This window comes from Phacochoerus africanus, chromosome 3 (genome assembly GCF_016906955.1).
Source record: "Phacochoerus africanus isolate WHEZ1 chromosome 3, ROS_Pafr_v1, whole genome shotgun sequence".
Taxonomy (NCBI): Eukaryota; Metazoa; Chordata; class Mammalia; order Artiodactyla; family Suidae; genus Phacochoerus; species Phacochoerus africanus.
This window is the reverse complement of record NC_062546.1, coordinates 43,756,625-43,777,439: the sequence shown is the minus strand read 5'-3', so window position 1 is coordinate 43,777,439 and position 20,815 is coordinate 43,756,625. Positions and strand designations below refer to the sequence as shown.

At 44.2% G+C, this 20,815-nt stretch overlaps 1 protein-coding gene across 1 annotated transcript in view; it reads left to right on the top strand.

Moving 5' to 3' along the window:
- The window catches only part of SLX4IP (SLX4 interacting protein), a 212,771-nt gene that overhangs the window by 181,658 nt on the left and 10,298 nt on the right, over positions 1-20,815 (top strand). The window contains 2 exon segments of the mRNA XM_053743491.1: positions 5,581-5,658; positions 7,489-7,577. Coding sequence (XP_053599466.1) covers positions 5,581-5,658; positions 7,489-7,577 — 167 coding nt within the window.

Genomic DNA, 20,815 nt, shown 5'->3' with positions numbered 1-20,815 from the left:
AGATCAGAGTATGAAAAAAGAGAGAGATTGTTCTAGATTATAGGAGGTATAAGAGACATTACCAGAGGCAATGCATGACCTTTGGTGGGATCCTGGTTCAGGAGGAAAATTGGTGATAGATATTTGGGGGGAAGTTTGAGAATTTGAATGTGGACTGACTCTTTGAGCAAGAATGTCATTGTTGGGAAGCCTGCACTCCCACATTTGTGAGTAAAGTGTCATGATGTCTATTTTGAAATAGTTTAGCAAGTGTGTCTATGACATGTGGCACAATATTATTGAGTCTAGATGGTGGGCTCTTGGGTGTTGGTGGCGTTATTTTTCCATGCTTTGGGATGTTTGAAATTTTTCCTGCTTGTGAGTGATGATGGTAAGGAAGAAGTCATCTCATGGAGAGAAACACTGTGGGACCTAGTAGGTTTTCCTTTGGCTGCCCTGCACTTTAGGAAAAGGCTGTGTTGGAGGAGAGCCACAGGGGTGGGTGGAGTCCAGTGTGAACGGTGCTTACCTGCCAGGCTGTCCAGGGGCTCAGCAGGCTGGCCAGAGGCAGTTTCCCAGGCTCTCTGTGATGGGCTCATAATTGCCAGGGGAGAGGGCTTTCCTCCATTTCTCACCGGACCACAACACCCCCCTCCCAGGGCAGTCTTGGGGAAGCTCAAGACCCCTTGGCCATGAATCCCCTGGAAAACAAGCAAAACTGGATAGTTTTACAGGAAAAACTCTATGTAGGATATTTGCTCTTAGCGTCTTGGGACGGTGAAATATAACAACCCAAATAAACGACCACTCCCTTCAAAAGTATTACTCATCAGAGCACAGTGTTGCTTAAAACTAATCTTGCCTTGCTCAGCCAGGATGGAATTTGTTCAATTCATACTTGACTTTTTTTTCTTTTTTGGTTTGTTTTGCCCTTTCTATTCATGAAGTCGCTGAATTTCCAATAAAAGCATTTGGAGCAGTTTGTTTTAGACAGACCATGAGATGAAATAGCAGAACTCTGTCCTTAAACTATGGACTACCTTTTCTTTTCTCTCACAATTATTACCCCCGCCTCCTTTTTATTCTTGGATGCTTAGTGTTCTTTGGTAAAAACCAGGTGAAAACCTTCTGAAAACCACATTCAAAAGGAAGTGAACATGGTGGCAAGTCATCATCTGGGGCTTCCCTAGGGGCTGGGAGGCTGCCTGTAGAAAGGTAGTGAAAGAGTAGCAGCTCTTTAAAAAGTATGGAACTCAGAGGTATGGGGATGGGGAGATCTCAAGGCTGCTTGGAGGCCCAGGGAGAAGATGGCCTTTTGCTGGTACTGGATGCCTTGTGACATTAAACAGTGCAGAAAGATAAATTACTTCTAGAAGTTGACATACGTGAAGACTCCTGATGGAAAGATGGCTGCACTACAAAGGGGTCCTTCCTCACCCCAGTCTCTTGCTAAAGACAGTTTTTTCAGGTTAGGGAAGACCACAATAGCTAACAAGAAGACAGGAGTTAACATTGTGGCTCAGTGGCTTAAGAACCCAACACAGAGTCCATGAGGACGAAGGTTCATCCTTAAGGATCTGGTGTTGCTGCAAGCAGCAAGGTAGGTCGCAGATGGGGATTAGATCCTACATTGCTCTGGCTGTGGTGTAAGCCAGCAGCTGCAGCTCCGATTCGGCCCCTAGGCTGGAAACTTCCATATGCTGCAGGTGAGCCCTAACCCTAAAAAAAAAGTGACTTACAAGTACCTCTGGATCTTGGAATACCCTTGCCACATAGTTTTCAAATGAAAAGATTTATCGATTTATGATTTCCATTTTGCTTCTCCTCCCCCGCCCCCAAGCCCTGACTCTAGTTCCAGGCATTTAGCACATCAGTGTTGCAAGCTGGGAGCTGGTGCTCAAGAAGACGAAGCAGAGGGCCTCCTGAATTCTTTGCTGTGCTGCAGTTTAGCTTTTGAGAATAGTGGAGCTTTGCTTTACCCCAGATAAGTACAAAATCTCAGTGGCCCACCCAGTTCTGTGAAGGTGATTTCATTCAAAAGCAAACATCGTCTTTATCGCTGCCTGTTACCTCTGGGCACATGAAACACAGCTCCTTAAGCATTTCAGTTCAGTATATGTCTGCAGAAGAAGTTTCTTAGTTTATACATCAAAATCAGCTTGCCATAGGAACTGATACAAATACTTTCTGTGTTTTCTCTCTCTTCAAGTTTCTCTTTAAACAGTAAGGTTTCCTATGGCCAGTAGAATTTGCACTAAGCAAGCACAGATCTCTTTTACATGGTAAACCTGCCATTTCTCTTGTAGGTGCCATTAGGCAGGGTTTTCCTCTGAAACCACAAGACACCAGCTTAAGAATGATTCCCTCAAACAGTCCTATCTTGGGAGTTGGGGGCAGAGCAGGAAAGGTTTCCATAAACTCAGTTCTCCCAGCAATGTCAGTTGTAAATCATTCAGAATCTGACTTACACTACTTTCTTTTCTAGAGCGGAAGGTGTCATATTGAGACAGCTGACCAGGCAGGATTAGTGGTCACTCAAGTGGTATCTCCAGATACCAGGCTTCCTGAACTTGAGCTAGAGTTTTCTTGGTCAATTTCAAATGGAGCCCCTTCCTACCATTAATGATTTATTGCTAGAGATTTTGTACAGAGAAAGGAGTTTTGAAAATTTGAGCATGCATCTGAATCTTGATCACCTAGTGCTACAAGCGTTCAGTATGAGCCACCAGCAAAGGCAGAAATGACTTAGATATTGCATTTTTGTCGTTGTTCAGTTCTTTGGAAGACTCACATTTATTATAAATCTTTCCTCTGGAAATCCCTTTTCTTTGTGTTTCTAAGTCCACTCTGATCATCCCCCGCCCCCAGCAGTAGGACAGATAAACAGATGTGGATGTCACTTCCACTCTCTCGGTGACCTAAGGGCTGAAGTATTTATTTTAAAGCACTCAGAATTATGCCAGCGTGTGCATATTTCATTTGACATTTTAAGCAGAAGAAAGCCACATGACCAAAATGCAGTCCATTTCAAGTGTGTTAGTAAAAAACATATTTCATCTCAGTAAAGCTGGAGATATCTCATCATAGATGTCACTGTTATTTCGAAATCCCCGTGACTAAAGCAATTGTGCTGTCAGAAGCATAGCTTGTGTAGACAGTACATTGAGTCTGTGGTCACTGATGTTCTGGATCTTTCTATAAGAGTGACAGAAGGATACTTGAGCATAAAACTGGAAACTTCTTTCGCTGTATTCTTATATATACAAGTTATTTCAAAACAATCATAGTCATGGTTTTTCAAGAGTCCAGTGAGCCTAGAGACTGCCTCTTTCAACTCCTGGCCCTTCCAATTTCATGGATAAAATACTGTCTCTGAGGGTTAGCAATTGCCTGAGGTTATTTTAGAACCTGGAGATCCTCACCCCTCTTTGGCAGGTCTTTCACTTCTGATTCTTTCTTTTTTCTTTTTCTTTTTTTTTTCTTTTCTTTCTTTTTTTTTTTTTTTAGGGCTATACATGCAGCATAGATGAGTTCCCAGGCTATCAGAGCTGCAGCTTCTGGCCTACACCAAGCCACAGCAACACCAGATTGGAGCCTCATCTACGACCTATGCCGCAACTTGCGGCAATGCCAGATCCTCAACCCACTGAGCGAGGCCAGGGACCAAACCCGCATCCTCACAGATACTGTGTCAGGTTCATTATTGCTGAACCACAACAGGAACTCCCTCACTTCTGATTCTTCCACCAAGTACTCTCCTGTGTTACCTGGGATGTTTTTTACTTGATCTTTTCAAGAGAGGCATCAACAGAGTAGTTTATCCCTGGAGCAGGGCTAGAAGGGTACTCTGCTGGCACTTCCTGTGAGCCACCTGAAATGACGTTGCCACCTGTAAGGTGAACAGAAACATCTCCATCATCACAGATGGGATGCACTCCTCTGGACCAGGCGTCTTTCACTTAACATCATGTTTGGGAGGTTTAGTTCCAATATGGCCCGTGCTTATAGCACGTTCATTTTTTTTCAATGAATTTATTACATTTGTAGTTGTACAATGATCATCAAAATCCCAATTTTATAGGATTTCCATCCCACAGCCCCAGTGCATCCCCCAACCCCCCAAACTGTCTCCTTTGGAAACCGTAAGTTTTTCAAAGTCTGTGAGTCAGTATCTGTTCTGCAAAGAAGTTCATTGTGTCCTTTTTTCAGATGCCACATGTCAGGGATAGCATTTGATGTTGATGTCTCATTGTCTGACTTCACTTAGCATGATAATTTCTAGGTCCATCCATGTTGCTAAAAGTGCGCGTTCATTTTTAGAGGCAGTGCAGCATTGTGCTGTGTGGCTCTTACCTCCCCGCTTTCCTTCAATTAAAAAATTCTACTTTGGGAGGTCCCCTTGTGTCTCAGCGGTTAACGAACCCAACTAGGATCCATGAGGATTCGGGTTCTATCCCTGGCCTCACTCAGTGGATTAAGGATCCAGGGTTGCCATGAGCTGTGGTGTAGTTCGAAGATATGCCTTGGATCCCGTGTTGCTGTGGCTGTGGTGTAGGCCGGTGGTTGCAATTCCAATGTGATCCCTAGCCTGGGAACCTCCAAATGCCACACGTGCAGCCTTAAAAAGCAAAAAAAAAAAAAGAAAAAGAAAAGAAAAAAAAGAAATCTACTTTTCGATGGATATTTGCATTGGTTCCAGTTTGGGGCTCTTGGAAAAAGTGCTGTCACTCACTGGGTGTTATGCTGAAGTTCAGCTTTAGATACTCAAGTGGATTTTGAAAGAAGCTCTACCATTTTGTACTTCCACCAGGAGTACGTGAGAGTTCCAGTCCACCCACATTCTTGCCAACACTTGGTGCCCTTGGCCTTTTTCAATTTGGCCATTCTCGTGGATTAGAGAGTTTTCTTTCTGCCTCTTTTTGGGGGGTTGGGGAGTGTGCTCATTTCCTATTTCTTTTCATTTCATCTTATATAAAGGTTTTGCTGGCCTTGAATTGAAATAACTTGTTTATAGGTGAAATACACCCATCTCCAAGTAGGTATTAAACTCTTCTTTCTGTGGGAGTTCCCGCTGTGACGCAGCAGATTAAAGATCTGGCTTGTCCCTGTGGGGACACCAGTTTGATCCCTGGCTTAGTGGGTTAAGGATCTGGCGTTGCTGCAAATGGCTCAGATTTGATCCCTGTCTTGGGAACTTCCATATGCTGTGGGTGCAGCCGAAAAAGAAAAAAAAAACAAAACAAAAACAAAAAAGCTCTTCTTTTTGTGAGCTGATAAATAATGAGCATCAATCAGATGGTGGCTGAGATCGGTGCAGCAGCCCAGCCTGAAGAAATCATCCGTGCTCTACGGCCTGATTGTTAAGCCCATTTAGTCAGACCTCCTCGTTGATCCCATTTTACAGATAAAGTAATTGAGCCACGTCAGGGACTGGAGGCCATCGCAGGTGCTCTGGCCCCGCCTCTGGGAAGAGCTAAGCGTGCACTGGCTCTCGTACTCTTTCATTCGCTGGATAATTATTGAGTGCTTACTGGGTTGGGCCCAGTGAGAGTCAGTCACCAACAAGCTTATAATCTAATGCTGTCTGCTTTTACTTTATAGGTTATGGCTTTCAAATCACAGCCTATTTTCTCAAGAGAGGGATTCGCCTCTGGTGCCTCAGGGGCTCACAGCGTTCAGGTGAGAAGCCGATTTCTTGGGTCATTGGTCATTCTGCACCATGAGCTTGTCCTAAGAGAAGGAGTCATAGCCTTCATGACATTGAACCACTAACAGTGTCTGCAAGCATTTGTGATTTTTTTTTTCTTCAACTTGCCCTGTTTATTGCCTGCCCAAGCGCAGTAAAGTGGACCACACTCCCACTTTCCTTTCCTGCTGCACCTCAGCACCTTCGTGGAGCTCCGGAGTGACTGGACAGGCAGTTAACTGTGAATCACTTTACCGTTGTCTCTGCACATGGAGGCCCGAGGGTATAGAGCAAGTGTGTGCACGAGAAAGCACTTTCCTGGCCCAGAGCCTTTCCTAGGTGTGTGAGGAGGCCAGCTGCGCCCTCATTTCCTCGAGTTAAGATGTCCATGGAGGAAATGATGTCAGACATGTCCAGCCAACAACAGCAGATGCTCATGACTGTTCCCCAAGTCGATGTGAGCAGTGGAAAGAAAATCTAGATCAGCTTCCTTGGATGATTTTAGTGGATAAGATATGAAGCAAGGACTTTAAAAATAACTGTACAGAGGTTTGTTTCTTGGAATCGTCACACTTACCTGCACTTTCTTAACATTAAGTGTCACTTGACTATATTACTCTCTCACTGGGGCCTTCCACTCTGTTCAGGTCTCTTAGGAAAATGAGCCAGTTAAATTTATTAAAATACAGCCTAGCTACGCTTCATGGTAAGGACTGCCATTGCCTAGGTCTTTCTTTAGACATTGAAATAATCCCGATCTAACTCCAGACATCGCTCCTGAGATAGGTGGGGGCTGTGTGGATCAACAGAGAGATGGATGGACAGATGGGACAAGGAGACACACAGATAGCATTTACCACTGAATGGTGAGAAGTCCGGCCCATCCCCACCCACCAGCCAGTGGTCATTCACCTTCTTCACCCACCAGCCAGTAGTTTCACTTTAAGAAGTTGTCATAATAGGGAGTTCTGACGTGGCTCAGTGGTTAATGAATCTAACTAGGAACCATAGGGTTGTGGGTTCAATCCCTGGCCTCTCTCAGTGGGTTGAGGATCTGGTGTTGCCGTGAGCTATGGTGTAGGTTGTGGATGTGGCTTGGATCTGGCATTGCTGTGGCTCTGGCATAGGCCAGCGGCTATGGCTCCAATTGGACCCCTAGCCTGGGAAGCACCATATGCCATGGGTGCAGCCCTAAAAAGACAAAAAAAAAAGTAAAAAGAAAAAAAAGAAGTTGTTATAATAGATTACTATAGCTGTGGTGTATCGTTGTATCATCTCTACTATTGCATATTTAACCATTTCTCAAGTTTGACCATTAATTCCTAATCAATGGCACTGCTATTTTCATACCCTGGTTCAGATTGGGTGTTTGCCCAAGACCTGCCCAAGACCAGTTGACCAAGTAGAGGATAAACTAGTAAGAACGAGTTTATGGATGAGTCATGTTTTCAGATTGTCTCCCTCTTCCTGTGTACGTTTGAACACCTGTTAATAAATGCTGATCCTATTTCCTAAATGTGAGTTCTGAGCAGAAGACAGCAAACTGACATAGAGGGAAAGCGGTAGAGACCTAGCCTGGGGGTTTCATGCAAAATAATGGTCCGTGGGTCAGGTGGATTGCAGCCTCCCGAATCATCCCCAGAGCTTTGTGCTTGCCCCACCCACCTGATGGCAAACTCTGAAAGGAGAGGAGGGAAAAAGAGACACGTGTGTTATCCATACATGCTTATTATGGTAACTCAAAAATCTGGGACCAACCATTGCTGTGTTGGTACTCTTTTGTATGTGATTTAGTTAACGTGATTTCCTTCATTTTTGTACAGAACTCCGTGTATTTCCCGACAGATTTGTGGTCTGTGTAAGTCAGCTTGCCTTCAGTCGTGACCTTTTGGCAAGTCAGCAGGAAGAGTTGGTATGTATGAATATATTCTGTGAGCAAAAGGTCTTCTTGAATGATAAGTTATTGTAAAAAATAGAAAAGGGAATTGTCTTCTGTTCTTGTTCAGCTGTTGAGCACCAGTGCATGTTTTTAGAGACCAGAAATGCCCTACTTATTTTGCATGATGATATTGATTAACTGATATGTCTCTTTTTTTCCCGAAGACCTCTTGAAAATTTAGTGTGATCAGTAGTCTCTCTTCTGTATCAATATAAAATGAGAAAACACATATCAGAAAAACTGTGAAAGTGCTTATGATAGTATTTCAATGATATGTAAAGCAAAATCAATGAAGCAAAATCCACGTTTCCACTGGAAACTCTCATTGGGGTCAGTGGCTTTTGAATTTTGTTCCATGGTGAATCACTGACATTTTCATGAGAACCAGTACTTTTCCCCAGTGTGTTATTTCTTAGCTGATAGGGTTTGTTCTGTCTGTCTTTTCTCGTGCTAAGTCTTGAGCTCTGTCAGGTCCTATTTCTGTTTCGTTGGAGTTCTCTATTCAGACAAATAGATACTGAAAATGCACATATAATGTTCTAGCTTACAGCTTTGTCTTTTAACATATACATTTGACTGTGTGTGTGTGTGTGTGTGTGTGTGTGTGAGTATTGCTGCAGTCACAGCCCAATCTATCTGAACTGACCTGTCTACCAATTTTTTGTTTCCACATTTTTGAGCACATGACTTGAAACTTTAACAAAGAGGGGAAAAGAAATCCAGCAGACATTAAACCTGGACATGAAGTATGACATGATTATTATGCTTCTAAAATAATTTATGAGGATATTAGATTATCCCTTCTGTTTATTATTTTTTAATCCATATGAAATTTGAAATTTGGCCCAAATGGTCTAAAACCAGCTTCTTATCTCATCTTAAATAAATACATAAGAAAAGTGTAGGGTGAACAGAGACACAGGACGAGTAAAGAGCAGAGAATTCACATGTACCTTTAGATACCTTCCTCTGCATCAGACAAGCCCTTCAGAAAAGCCAGTGAGAACCTTATTTCTTCATCTGTCAATTAAGTTCTCATTATACACATTAAATGAAATAGATGAAGCCAATCTGGTGAAAAGTTTTAAAAGTTTACTTTTGAAGTATTTCTAGCGTGTTGAGTTATCTTAGCAAATCAATAAATCCAAAAGCAGTAATGCCATTGGCAAACAACTATAAGATAGCTTAACTGATTCTCAGACCAATGAAGAAATTGATTTGTGGTTTGAGAAAACAACAATGAATTGTACCAGAAAGTATTATTGTTTTCAGATGCAAGGCAGAAGAAATTAGATCTTGTGTGAGATGCAATATTAACACTTAATATTTTAAATTATTAAGGCCGACTCAAAACATTTCAATGCAAATGAAATTTTATCCTCCTTTGGGATGCCGGTATTTATACAGATGTAGGTTTTCTATAGCTGCTGTCATATAAATCCTATAATTTGGAAGATTTCCTAAACGTGAAAAATTTTCATTCTGAAAAGTTGACTGGCCTTTTGCATAAGCCAGTTCAGTTTTCTTATCTTCAAAATGTTCTGATATCCAATGATAACACTGTCGGAGTTCACCAAGTTAGCTTGTGAGAAGAATGCCATTTACCTCACGGGCATCTTTCACCTTTTGCATGTTCCCTCTTTAAGTGTGGTTAGTCTCTGGAGCTGCCCTCTTCCACCTCTGACCATCCTTCACGGACAGGCTTTCCCGCCCACAGGTACACCTGTCACCTACCGCCCAGCCCTGACGCAGGCTTCCGCCCCTTCTGCGTGCCCTGCCCCCCTGTGCCTGGCCCACCTGTGCCCCGCCCCTCCACACAGGCCTCATGCTGGTTCTCCCAGAAACAATAGCACATCCACGTCAAGCAAAGGGCCACCTCTCCCACCAACAGCCCATCCAGCCAAGGCCATCATCCTTCCACCACAAGTGCCTCACTTATATTTGACCTCTGCAGAGCCCTCCAGTCTTAGCCTTTTAAGGATCAATAAACAGCCCTTGCATCCCAGAATTGCCTTCTGCTGGACAGAAGGCATTCTTACTTCCAGTATACACTTTAGATGCCCAGAGCCAGAGATATCTGGCTCTCCTCTTGAACTTCCTTATATTCCTGAATACTTCATTTTCTTTCATCAGTTTACACTGATAGTCGCCAAAGGGCCGAATCCATCCCATTTTCTCATGGTGGTTATGCTCCAGGAACGTCTGGCTGGGCAGGGCCTGGGAAATGGGCTTCCTGAGTGGCTGTATTGGAGATACTTCTTTGACATAAACTTCAATTATTTTTTTTTTCCTATAACTGTTTACTTAACTCTGTCTCCCAGCCACGGAAGTGATGGGGGCGCGGGGAGGGGTGGGGGTGGGTGGGGGTGAGTCAGTACCTAGGCAACTGCCTTAGGCGCATTACTCGTGCTGTAGCCTTGAGTAGCAGATTCTCTTTTCCTCCCCCCCCCCCCGTTACTTTTTCTTTTCTTCTCTTTTCTTTTTGGATCTTCAGTGTCTAAGTGACAATTGGCTAGGAAATCTGGGAGTGCCTATTCAGAGCCACTCTGCCTGGGCTTCTTTCAGCCTGGACACAAGGAAGCCAGCTGCTCTCGGCTCCCTGGTTCCTAAAGGTGGCCGCACAAAAGAACCGCTGTTCCAAATCGGACGGCACAAAGGAAGTAATCCCCCTCCTCTGGGGGCAGAGCAAGTGCAGCCACGCAGCCCCCCCAACTTCCCCAGCACCAGGGAGGTCCATCACCCCCCTTGCATGGAGGGGCTCCGAACAGGGAGATGCCCAGTGTTGCAATAGCCCTGCACCAAGTGCCCACGTGCCAGGGATGTGGGAATCATGATGTGTACTTTGGGAGGAAAGGGCATTATTACAAGATGAGTCACTGTATTTTTCTTACTATAGTTTCTCATAAGAAATCTGAAAGCCTGTGTCGCCTCAGTGTTTGACCTCTTGCTAGAAAAGGAGCTGGGAAGGGTTTTTGTGAGTTTTTACCTTCAGTCTCATAGTTTCGCTTCCCCTCACCCTCTTTTCCTTAGCTGAGCAGAAAGTAAATTTGTATTGCACTCAGTATTTCCCATTCAGGCAATGTTTTCCTTTATGTTTACAAACCCAAGTCCCTGTGTAAAGACTGCTTTCTCCCTCAGATGTCAAGCTGGGGGTGGGTGAGGGGGATGGGGAGGCTTTGGAAACTTCAAAATTACATATTATTTTTACTGTTCCTTTCCTAAAGGAAATAACCAGTGTTAACTCAGGTCATAACTTTACTTTCCAGAGTAATAACTTTATTGTATAAGTAACCACAAAGGTCTCCATCTATCTGATATTTTTGGGAGTCAGCACAAAGCTGCTGTCTCCTAGAACATTGGTTACAGCCACTCCTAGTCCCTAGAGACCCTACCCATCTGTTCTTGCCATCACATTTTAAAATAATTTGCTGAGTGTTGGCTCTGTGCCAGGGGCTCTGGTAGGCATTGGGAAAACAAAGAAAAAGAAGAACGCATTCTTGCCCTCAAGGAGCTTACAGTCTGGCAGATCAAGGGTACTAGAAGTTACCCTGGTGACCTAAAAGTTGTAATTGAAATAGAACTTCCAGAGTTCCCATCGTGGCGCAGCGAAAACAAATCCGACCAGGAACCATGAGGTTGCGGGTTTGATCCCTGGCCTCGCGCAATGGGCTAAGAATCCGGCATTGCCATGAGCTGTGGTGTAGGTTGCAGACACGGCTTGGATCTGGCGTTGCTGTGGCTCTGGCGTAGGCCGGTGGCTACAGCTCCAATTAGACCCCCAGCCTGGGAATCTCCATATGCCGCAGGTATGGCCCTAAAAAAGACAAAAGACCAAAAAAAAAAACGAAATAGAACTTCCTTTTTTCTTAAAGATGTGTCCATTCTGTACCTAAATGATTCAGTTGGCTTCTCTCTACAATTCAGAAGGAAAATATAAAATTCTTTTTTTTTTTTTTTTTTTAATGGCCGTACCAGTGGCATATGGAAGTTCCTGGGCCAGGAAATGAATCCCAGCTGCAGCTGCAACATGGGATGCCAGATCCTTTTAACCCACAGCTTCAGGCCAGGGATCGAAGCCACACTTACACAGCAACCTGAGCCACTGCAGTCAGATTCTTAACGCACTTCGCCACAGCAGAAACTCCAGAAAGTCCAAAATTCTGAGTTCCTTTCTTACTTTTAAACCTAAGCTTTAAAAGTCTGTGATTTTTTTGGAAATTAGAAAACGGCGTTTAGTCCTGTATAAAAATGGAAATATATATTATGACATTTGGACTTTTCTGCCTCACCTTGATTTTGAGTCATGGCTAAGCTGTGAGAACAGCTGTCAAGATCCTGCAGACAGGAGTTTCTATTGTGGTGCAGTGGAAACAAATCTGACTAGTAAACATGAGGTTGCTGGTTCGATCCCTGGCCTTGCTCAGTGGGTTAAGGATCTGGTGTGGCTGTGGTGTAGGCCAGCAGATGTAGCTTGGATTTGACCCCTAGTCTGGGAACCTCCATATGCCACAGGTGTGGCCCAAAAAAGAAAAGAGGATCCTGCAGATGTACCCTGGCCACATAGTGCTGGGCCCTGGCTGCAGCATCCTCTCAGCAGAAGGATTGCTGGCCAGCCCAACGAGAGACAATATTTAAGTGCTAAATCGAACACTTCTCTGAAGTCAAACTACTGTTTAATGTTAAAGAATCCTCCTCCTAGTTTAAGAGTATAAAACTGAAATGAAAATGAGTCCAAAGAAGCAATAAACTTCCCTGGTGGTGGGTTATTTTTAGCTTGACTGTCATATTTCTCAGCTGTGCGTAACTGAACCTCTGCGGGCCTGAGCCCTTCTCTCAGTCAAGGGGGAAGGTATCAAGTTATCTCAAAATTCCTTTCTCACACTGAATTTCTATCAGAAAGCAGATGGACATGTAGCTAAATGAAAACTATAAAATAATTTTGCCCCAAAGAGCACTTTACTTGTAGCTTTAAAAATTGTGATTGGCGGAGTTCCCGTCGTGGAGCAGTGGTTAACGAATCCGGCTAGGAACCATGAGGTTGCGGGTTCGGTCCCTGCCCTTGCTCAGTGGGTTAATGATCCGGCGTTGCCGTGAGCTGTGGTGTAGGTTGCAGACGCGGCTCGGATCCCACGTTGCTGTGGCTCTGGCGTAGGCCGGTGGCTACAGCTCCGATTCAACCCCTAGCCTGGGAACCTCCATATGCTGCGGGAGCGGCCTAAGAAATAGCAACAACAACAACAACAACAACAAAAAAGACAAAAAGACAAAAAAAAATTGTGATTGGCAAAAAAAAAAATTGGAGGTAGAGTTAGAGTTTAATCTTAGGAAAGATAAATAGAAATTATAAGGAAACATATTAGTCCTTAAGTTTTCAGAATAGAAATAAACAATTTAACTGTATACTAACTTTTGTACCCTGACGACAGAATTATTTAGCCTTTGTGAAGAAGCTTCTGCATAAGTTTAAGACTAATTTTTCAAGAAAAGAATTATTTTGGTTCCCCCAAATTTAATATATACTAAATATTAAAGTGGAAGACTTTTCTGGGTTTTTCATACTGTATCGTAGACTTTCAGAAATCATTCTCCGGAGTTTGCTTTGTGGCTCAGCAGAAACAAATCTGACTAGTATCTGTGAGGATGCAGGTTCGATCCCTGGCCTCGCTCAGTGGGTTAAGGATCCAGCATTTCTGTGAGCTGTGGTGTAGGTCACAGACACAGCTTGGATCCAGCATTGCTGTGGCTGGGTGTAGGCTGGTGGCTACAGCTCCAATTTGACCCTAGCCTGGGAATTTCCATATGCCAAGGGTGCAGCCCTGAAAAAAAAAGGGGGGGGGGGAATCCATTCTTCTTATCTTATTGTATTTCCTAAACAATGTTAGTGGTAAATTACGGAAGATTCCTGTAGCACTAGGAGAGTTTCCTTGAGTGGGAAGAAGTTGTTTCCATATTTCACATTTCCCACGGTGTTCCAAACTTGGTTTTTTACTTAATAACTGCTTACCAAAATCGTACATGTTCATGTAAAAAAAAATCTTAGAATCCAAATATATACAAAGAAAGCAAAAATTATCCACAACTCTCAATTCAAAGATAGCCCCTGCTAATGATCTAGTCTGTACTCCTCTATACTTCATATTTGATAACTGAGGTCAGTCTGTGTTTATTTTAACTAGGACCCATTCATTTGTGAATTGTGTGTTTATGTCCATTTTTCTATTGGTATTTTTGTATTTCACAAACTCCTTACTATATAAAAACCTCTTACCTAGTAAGGAAAGTAACTTTTCGTGAGTTTATCATTGACTTTTCAATTACATGACATTGCTGTGTGGTACACGTCCTGTCTTCAGCAGGTCCTATGGAGAAGCTGGATGGAACGGGGGCTAGAGCAACATCCATCACCCACCTGCCCCACCCTGGCGTGGACTGGGGAGGGGAGCTTCCTAATGAACATGCTGGGGGGGAGGGCAGGGGCATGGAAATGAAATGTTCTTGGTGGGTCCAGTCTGTCCAGGATAGTGTTTCTAGATTATGACAGAGAACACTTTTTTCTCAGGGAAATCATTTTCTTTTAAGATCAGCTATTCTTTTCTTTTTTTTTTCCATTTCTGGCTTTTTTTTTTTTTTTTTTGAGTTTTATTGGCATGTAGTTGACTTAACAATGTTGTGTTAGTTTCAGGTGTACAGCAGAGTGAATCAGTTATGCATACACACATATCCATTCTTTCTCAGATTCTTTTCCCATATAAGGATCAACTCTTCTTTGCTTCTGTATTATAGTAGGCTGAGCTTTTGTTCTCCTTTCCTGATAATAAAATTCTCCCAGATGATTTGCCCTCAGTATTTGTGAATGAGATGACTCATCTCTCCTCCCCCACCCCGCCCCCATTTCCTGCCTATCCAAGGAACCTACCCTTTGCTGAGGAAGAACAGGTAGGATTAGAGAAGATAATTTTTTTTTTTTTTTTTTTTAGCAGTGCTCTCGACATGTGGAAATTCCCAGGTTAGGGATCAAACCTACCCCACAGCTATAATCAGAGCCACAGCAGTGACAACACTGAAAGTTAAACCCGTTGAGCCACAAGGGAACTCCCAGAACAAGTAGGATAGATAAGATAGACCATATCTATTTAGAGCAATTAGATATAGGATACGTTAGAAGAGGATGTACCCGGGCCCTCTAATCCTTTGTGCCTTTCCCCCACAATGTCCCTTTCCTTATGAGAGACCTGTAATCTCCCTTTGATGATGACTTTGGTGATAGATTGAATTAGGAAAAACACAGTGGGGAATGGAACAAGTGAAGAAGAGATCGAACATGAAATTAAAAGACCTGGAATTCCCATCGTGGCTCAGTGGTTAACTAACCCGACTGGTATCCATGAGGACATGGGTTCGACCCCTGGCCTCACTTAGTGGATTAAGGATCCGGCATTGCCGTGAGCTGTGGTGTAGGTGGCAGACACGGCTCAGATCTACTGTGGCTGCGGCGTAGGCTGTGGCGTAGGCTAATAGCTATAGCTCTGATTTGACCCCTAGCCTGGGAACCTACATATGACATAGGTGCGGCCCCAAAAAGACAAAAAAAAAAGAAATGAGAAGACCTAACTGTGGCCATCGCCTCTCCCCTCACTCCCTTGATGACCTTAGACAAGTCATTTGGCTTCTCGGAACATCAGTCCCCAGACCTGTTAAGCAGAAGTAAATGTGATGCTTGCCGTGTAAGCCTTCCTAAGGATCAAGTGAGAGGATGAATATAAAAATGACTTGTAAATTGTAAAGCACTGATGCAATATTAATTATCATCATTATCACTCCTATTCTTCTCTGAAGAGGAGTCGGTTTAAGTGTCATTAACACCAGGTTAGCAGCTTGCTAAACATCTTACTACCCAGCTCCCTCCCGCTAGAAATGAGAAAGATGTGGAGTTCCTGCTGTGGCTCAATGGGTTAAGAATCCAGCTAGTATCCATGAGGATGTGGGTTTGATCCCTGGCCTCGCTCAGGGAGTTAAGGATCCGGTGTTGCTGTGAGCTGTGGTGTAGGTCGAAGTTCAGATCTGGCATGGCAGTGGCTGTGACATAGGCTGGCAGCTGCCGCTCTGATTTGACCCCTAGCCAGGGAACTTCCATGTGCCACAGGTGTGGCTATAAAGAGAAAAAAAAGAAAGAAGAAAGATAGCTCCCATGTTATTTTCTCCTGAAGCTCAATACTCTCATTTTTTATCTCCATTTGCCAACCAGCTTCACTTTGCAACTGTAAAAACTGAGGTGCCACAAAGTGACAAACACCCATTTAGCCAGAAAGTCAGTGATGGAAAAAGGGATAGCATAAACTTCTGACCTCCAGTGGGAGCTCAGTTAACTAGCACCCAGAGGAGGAGGAAGAGCAGAGACCACCCAGTTAAAACTCCTGTTATTTCCAATAGCTGCCAATAGACTCACAGTGAGATACTGCTTTGGAGAGCAGACCCAGTCACTTCTCTAAGGTACATAGAGGTTGGGAACCAGCAGATTTCTCAGGCCGAGTTCCTAAAAGCACACACGGCCACTGGAACACCCACGGTGATAGCACAGACGGAGTGGACGTGTGAGGGGATTACTTTTGGAAAGTTCATTAGCAAACAGATGATTTAGAATTCAGTGCTCACTTTCCCAAGGAAATAATGCCATAAATGGGGTGAGGTTCCCAGACTAGTCCTCAGAAGCTGTTACTATCAAGAGAGTGGAGACTTGGAAAAGGGGGTCCCGCTGTCTGTGTTCGAGGGAGATGGGAAGAGCCATTCCTTCTGCATCCCTGGGCAGACGGCCAGCTCTGAGCAGAGTTTTGAAATAAGACAGTCGTCTGTGATGTCTTCTCTCTGGCTCTCACGCCGCTTTCCCACCAGCATTCAGGGCCATGGCGGGCCCCCTCCAGCCAGTTCCACTCTCTGCCTGGTTGGACTGCATATTTACCCACCTCTGCTCTCCCACCCCATCCAGGCCCACACATTCAGCCCCTGGAGGTATCAGGGAAAAGACCATCCCCAAGAACCACGGGCTGGAAACCTTCCTGAGGGTTCTGGCATTTTGCAACCACAGCCCTCTGTCAGGGAAGGTATTTTTGAATAAGGAGGCTTCCAAGAGCAGGATAGGTCTGCCTGGGGTAATTCTCATTAAGTGTCTCTCTATTTTGCACAGATATTTCCCTCTGCTTTTAAACTGGGCATTATTAACATATGATTCATGAATTACTTGAAAAAATTTTTAAAGTTGTACATATATTTTTTGAGTTACCATTGTGGCTCAGTGTGTTAAGAACCTGACTAGTATCCATGACAACATGGGTTTGATCCCTTGCCTCGATCAGTGGATTAAAGATCTAGCATTGTGGGAGTTCCTGTTGTGGCACAGTGGAAACGAATCCAGCTAGTATCCATGAGGATGCGAGTTTGATCCCTGGCCTCAGTCAATGGGTTAAGGATCTGGCATTGATGTGAGCTGTGGTGTAGTTGGCAGATGTGGCTTGGATCTCGAGTTGCTGTATCTGTGGCATAGGCCAGCAACTGTAGCTCCGATTCAACCCCTAGCCTTGGAACTTACGTATGCCATGAGTGTGGCCCTAAGAAGCAAAACAAAACAGAAAAAGATCTGGCATTGCCACTAGTTGTAGCATAGGTCAAAGATGAGGCTCAGAGACTCAGTTTGCTGTGGCTGTGGTGTAGGCCTACAGCTGCAGCTCCAGTTCGACCCCTAGCCTGGGAACTTCCTTATGCCATGGGTGTGGCCCTAAAAACACAATAAAATAAAGTTGTATATATTTTTACGTTTTTCTGGCCACAGTGAAATACCTTCCATTCAATTCTCAGAGCGGTCAAGGGGTGCCCTCCATTCTTTTTTTTTTTTTTTTTCTCTTTTAAAAAAATTTGTTTTAATTGCTGCATAGTTGGTTTACAATATTGTTTTAGTTTCTGGTGCACAGTGATCCAATTATACATGTATGTATATATATTCTTTTTTGTATTCTTTTCCATTATGGTTTATCTCAGGATATTGCATATAATTTCCTGTGCTCTACAGTAGTACCTTGTTATTTAGCCCTCCCTTCTCAAGAAGCACTGATCCCAAACCTACAAATTCCTTAAAGCGTCCAAGTTTTGTCACACTAGTATGGCACCAGAGACTCAAGTCCGGGGCCTAAGGTTGTTGAGGATTTATTTTTAGGTTCTTGACTGTTAGGTCAATGTCAACTGGAAAATCCCTTTGAAGTGTGTACTTCCTGCAAGATCACTTCCTTGATTTTTTTCTCTCCACTGATGTCATTTTCTTTTCTTTTTCTTTTTTTTCTCTTTTTTTTTTTTTTTTTTAAGGCTGCACCCTTGGCATATGGAGGTTCCCAGGCTAGGTATCTAATCAGAGCTGCAGCCTGTGGTCTATGCCACAGCCACAGCTATGCCAGATCTGAGTCTCATCTGTGACCTACACCACAGCTCACAGCAACACCAGATGCTTAACCCGCTGAGCAAGGCCAGGGATCGAACCCTCAACCTCGTGGTTCCTAATCGGATTCGTTTCTGCTGCGCCACGATGGGAACTCCGATTTCATTTTCAGGTTAACATTCTTTGCAGCTATTTTATTGGTACTTCCCTAGATCTGCACAAGATAGTTTCATAGTCGTCAATTCAGAAGAAATTAAAACTTTTTAAAAATTACTCTTTTAAACAACCCTAGGTTATCTCAAGTGGCAGCATCTTCCTCAAGGCTGAATTCGACTTCCCCTTAGCCTTTCTTGGGAGGGCAGAGAAATGGAGGGACTCTGGGGCAGAGGACCCTTGTGAGGCAGAAAGGCTTGCCTTTCACTCTGAGAATCGGGCAGATGATGTGACCTCTTGGGTGTCAGTTTCCCCATCTCTGAGATGGGGGTGTTTGTGTCATGTCTGCCTGCTGGGCATCTCAAGAGGACTGGTCCCCATACCGAGCACTTTGTCCGAGCTATCTCAGTTCAGACGTCCTCCAAAGTTCTCATCTGTAGAGAAAAACCCTTCAGTTCACGGTGGGATTCTTGAGACAGCCCTTTCCTTTTCATTTATGTCTTTTCCCTTCAGTTCCTTTGAGTCGACACACACATATTGTCCCTGTACTTTCTTTTATTTATTCATTATTACTCTGTCCCCCCACCACCACCCCTCCTGTTTTGTCCTTTTCACATCCTTAACGAATAATTTAAGAAAGTCTTAGAAGTGAAATTTGGAGTAACCTCTTCCTCATTTTAAGACACATGGCTTCCGCAGGGGCTCCTCGCATCTCGGTCTGAGACTGGAGGGTTGTCGTACTCATGCTGTACTTGGGCTGCTTTTGTATCGAGTCACAGGTCACCGTGCCCAGGCTCCTGAAAGTCGTTAGGCATCACACTGAAGCATAAGGATAACTTTCCTTTTTGCCTTATTACTGTAAAGTCAGAAGAACTGAAAGTAGTTCCAGCTTTTCCTTGTAATATATTATTTGTCTCCCCCCAGTAAGCTGATAATATATTACCTCTGCTCTGCTTTTATTGTTTATAAAAGGCTTTTATAGTTTTCAGAAGGCTGTCATTATACCATAACTCGTTCAGTGAAACAAACCTGAGAGATGGTATCAGTCTTGAACCTTTTTTTTTTTTTTTGTCTTTTTAGAGCCGCACCCACAACATACTAAAGTTCCCAGGACAGGAGTCAAATCAGAGCTGCAGCTGCCAACCTACACCACAGCCACAGCAACTCCAAATCTGAGCTGCATCTGTGACCTATACCACAGCTCATGGCAACAGCGGATCCTTTAACCCACTGAACAAGGCCAGGGATTGAATCCACGTCCTTATGGATACCAGTTAGGTTTGTTACTATTGAGCCATGATGGGTACTTCAGCCTTGAGCCTTTTAGTTTTCAAGGGACAGGAAGGCCAACTCTAAATGGCTTAGAGAAAAAGGGAAACTTTTTGGCTCAGGTGCCTTAAAAAGCCCAGACTTCAGGTGTGTTGATCAGAGACACAAAGAATTTCCTCAGGCCTGTTTTTCACCCTCTGCCAGCTCTGCCTTATACCATTGGCTCTATTCTCAGCCAGTGTGTGGTGGTTGGTCCTGGCGGCTCCAGCCCCTATAGCCTAAGCATCTCTGTGACACTCCTAACTCCTATACCCGGTTGGCCTGACCCAGGTCACAGGCCCACTCCTGGAGGTGGGCTTGGAGACAGGGCCTCTGAAATGCATGGCCATCAGATGCACAGTGGGGACATGATTCCCTGGAAGAAAATCTGTGTATCGTTTCCAGGAAACTGGTGCATGCCCACCACATAGTTATTATCATCCCCCCCCCCATGCATTTTTTAATTTTTATTTATTCTTTTTAAAATTTTTTTTGTCTTTTTAGGGCTGAACCTGTGGCATATTGAAGTTCCCAGGCTAGGGATAGAATTGGAGCTGCAGCCACTGGCCTACACCACAGCCCCAGCAACACAGATTCCAAGCCACATCTGTGACCTACACCACAGTTCATGGCAACGCCAGATCCTTAACCCACTGAGCGAGGCCAGGGATCCAACCCACAGCCTCATGGATACTAGTCAGGTTTATTAACCACCGAGGCACAACAGGAACTCTTAGCATTTTTTTAAATAGATAAGGAAACTGATGTTCAGAGAAGATGAGTGGCTTGTCCAGATGCCACAGTGAGATAGTGATCGAGGGGGGCACTGGACCTACGGACTTCCAGCTCAGTGTCCTTTGCTCTTCCTCCATCTCTGTCTCTGACTTGGATGGCAGGTGACTCACTGGGCACTGTGGGAAGAGCGCTGCACACAGGCCAGGCTTTCTGCCTTGGTCCTGCCCCTAGCTAAACGTGTGACCCAGGACAGTCTCTGGGTCTCGTTTTGTCAACTAGGACACTACCTCTCTGCCACCTACTCAGTGAGGCTCCAGTGAGATGTGGGGAAAGGACTTCAGTTGTGTGAGTTTCCTATAAACACAAAGCATCCTTTGCCTTCTTATAAACCCATGTGGTCTGTGCAGGCATCAGGATTTCTTTCCCAACAATGTCAAAGAAATGTATGCAGGGAGTTCCCATCATGGTTCATTCGAGCCAGGGATCGAACCCGACTAGTATCCAGGAGGATGTGGGTTTGATCCCTGGCCTTGCTCAGTGGGTTAAGGATCCAGTGTTGCCATGAGCTGTGGTGTAGGTTGAAGACGCAGGTCTT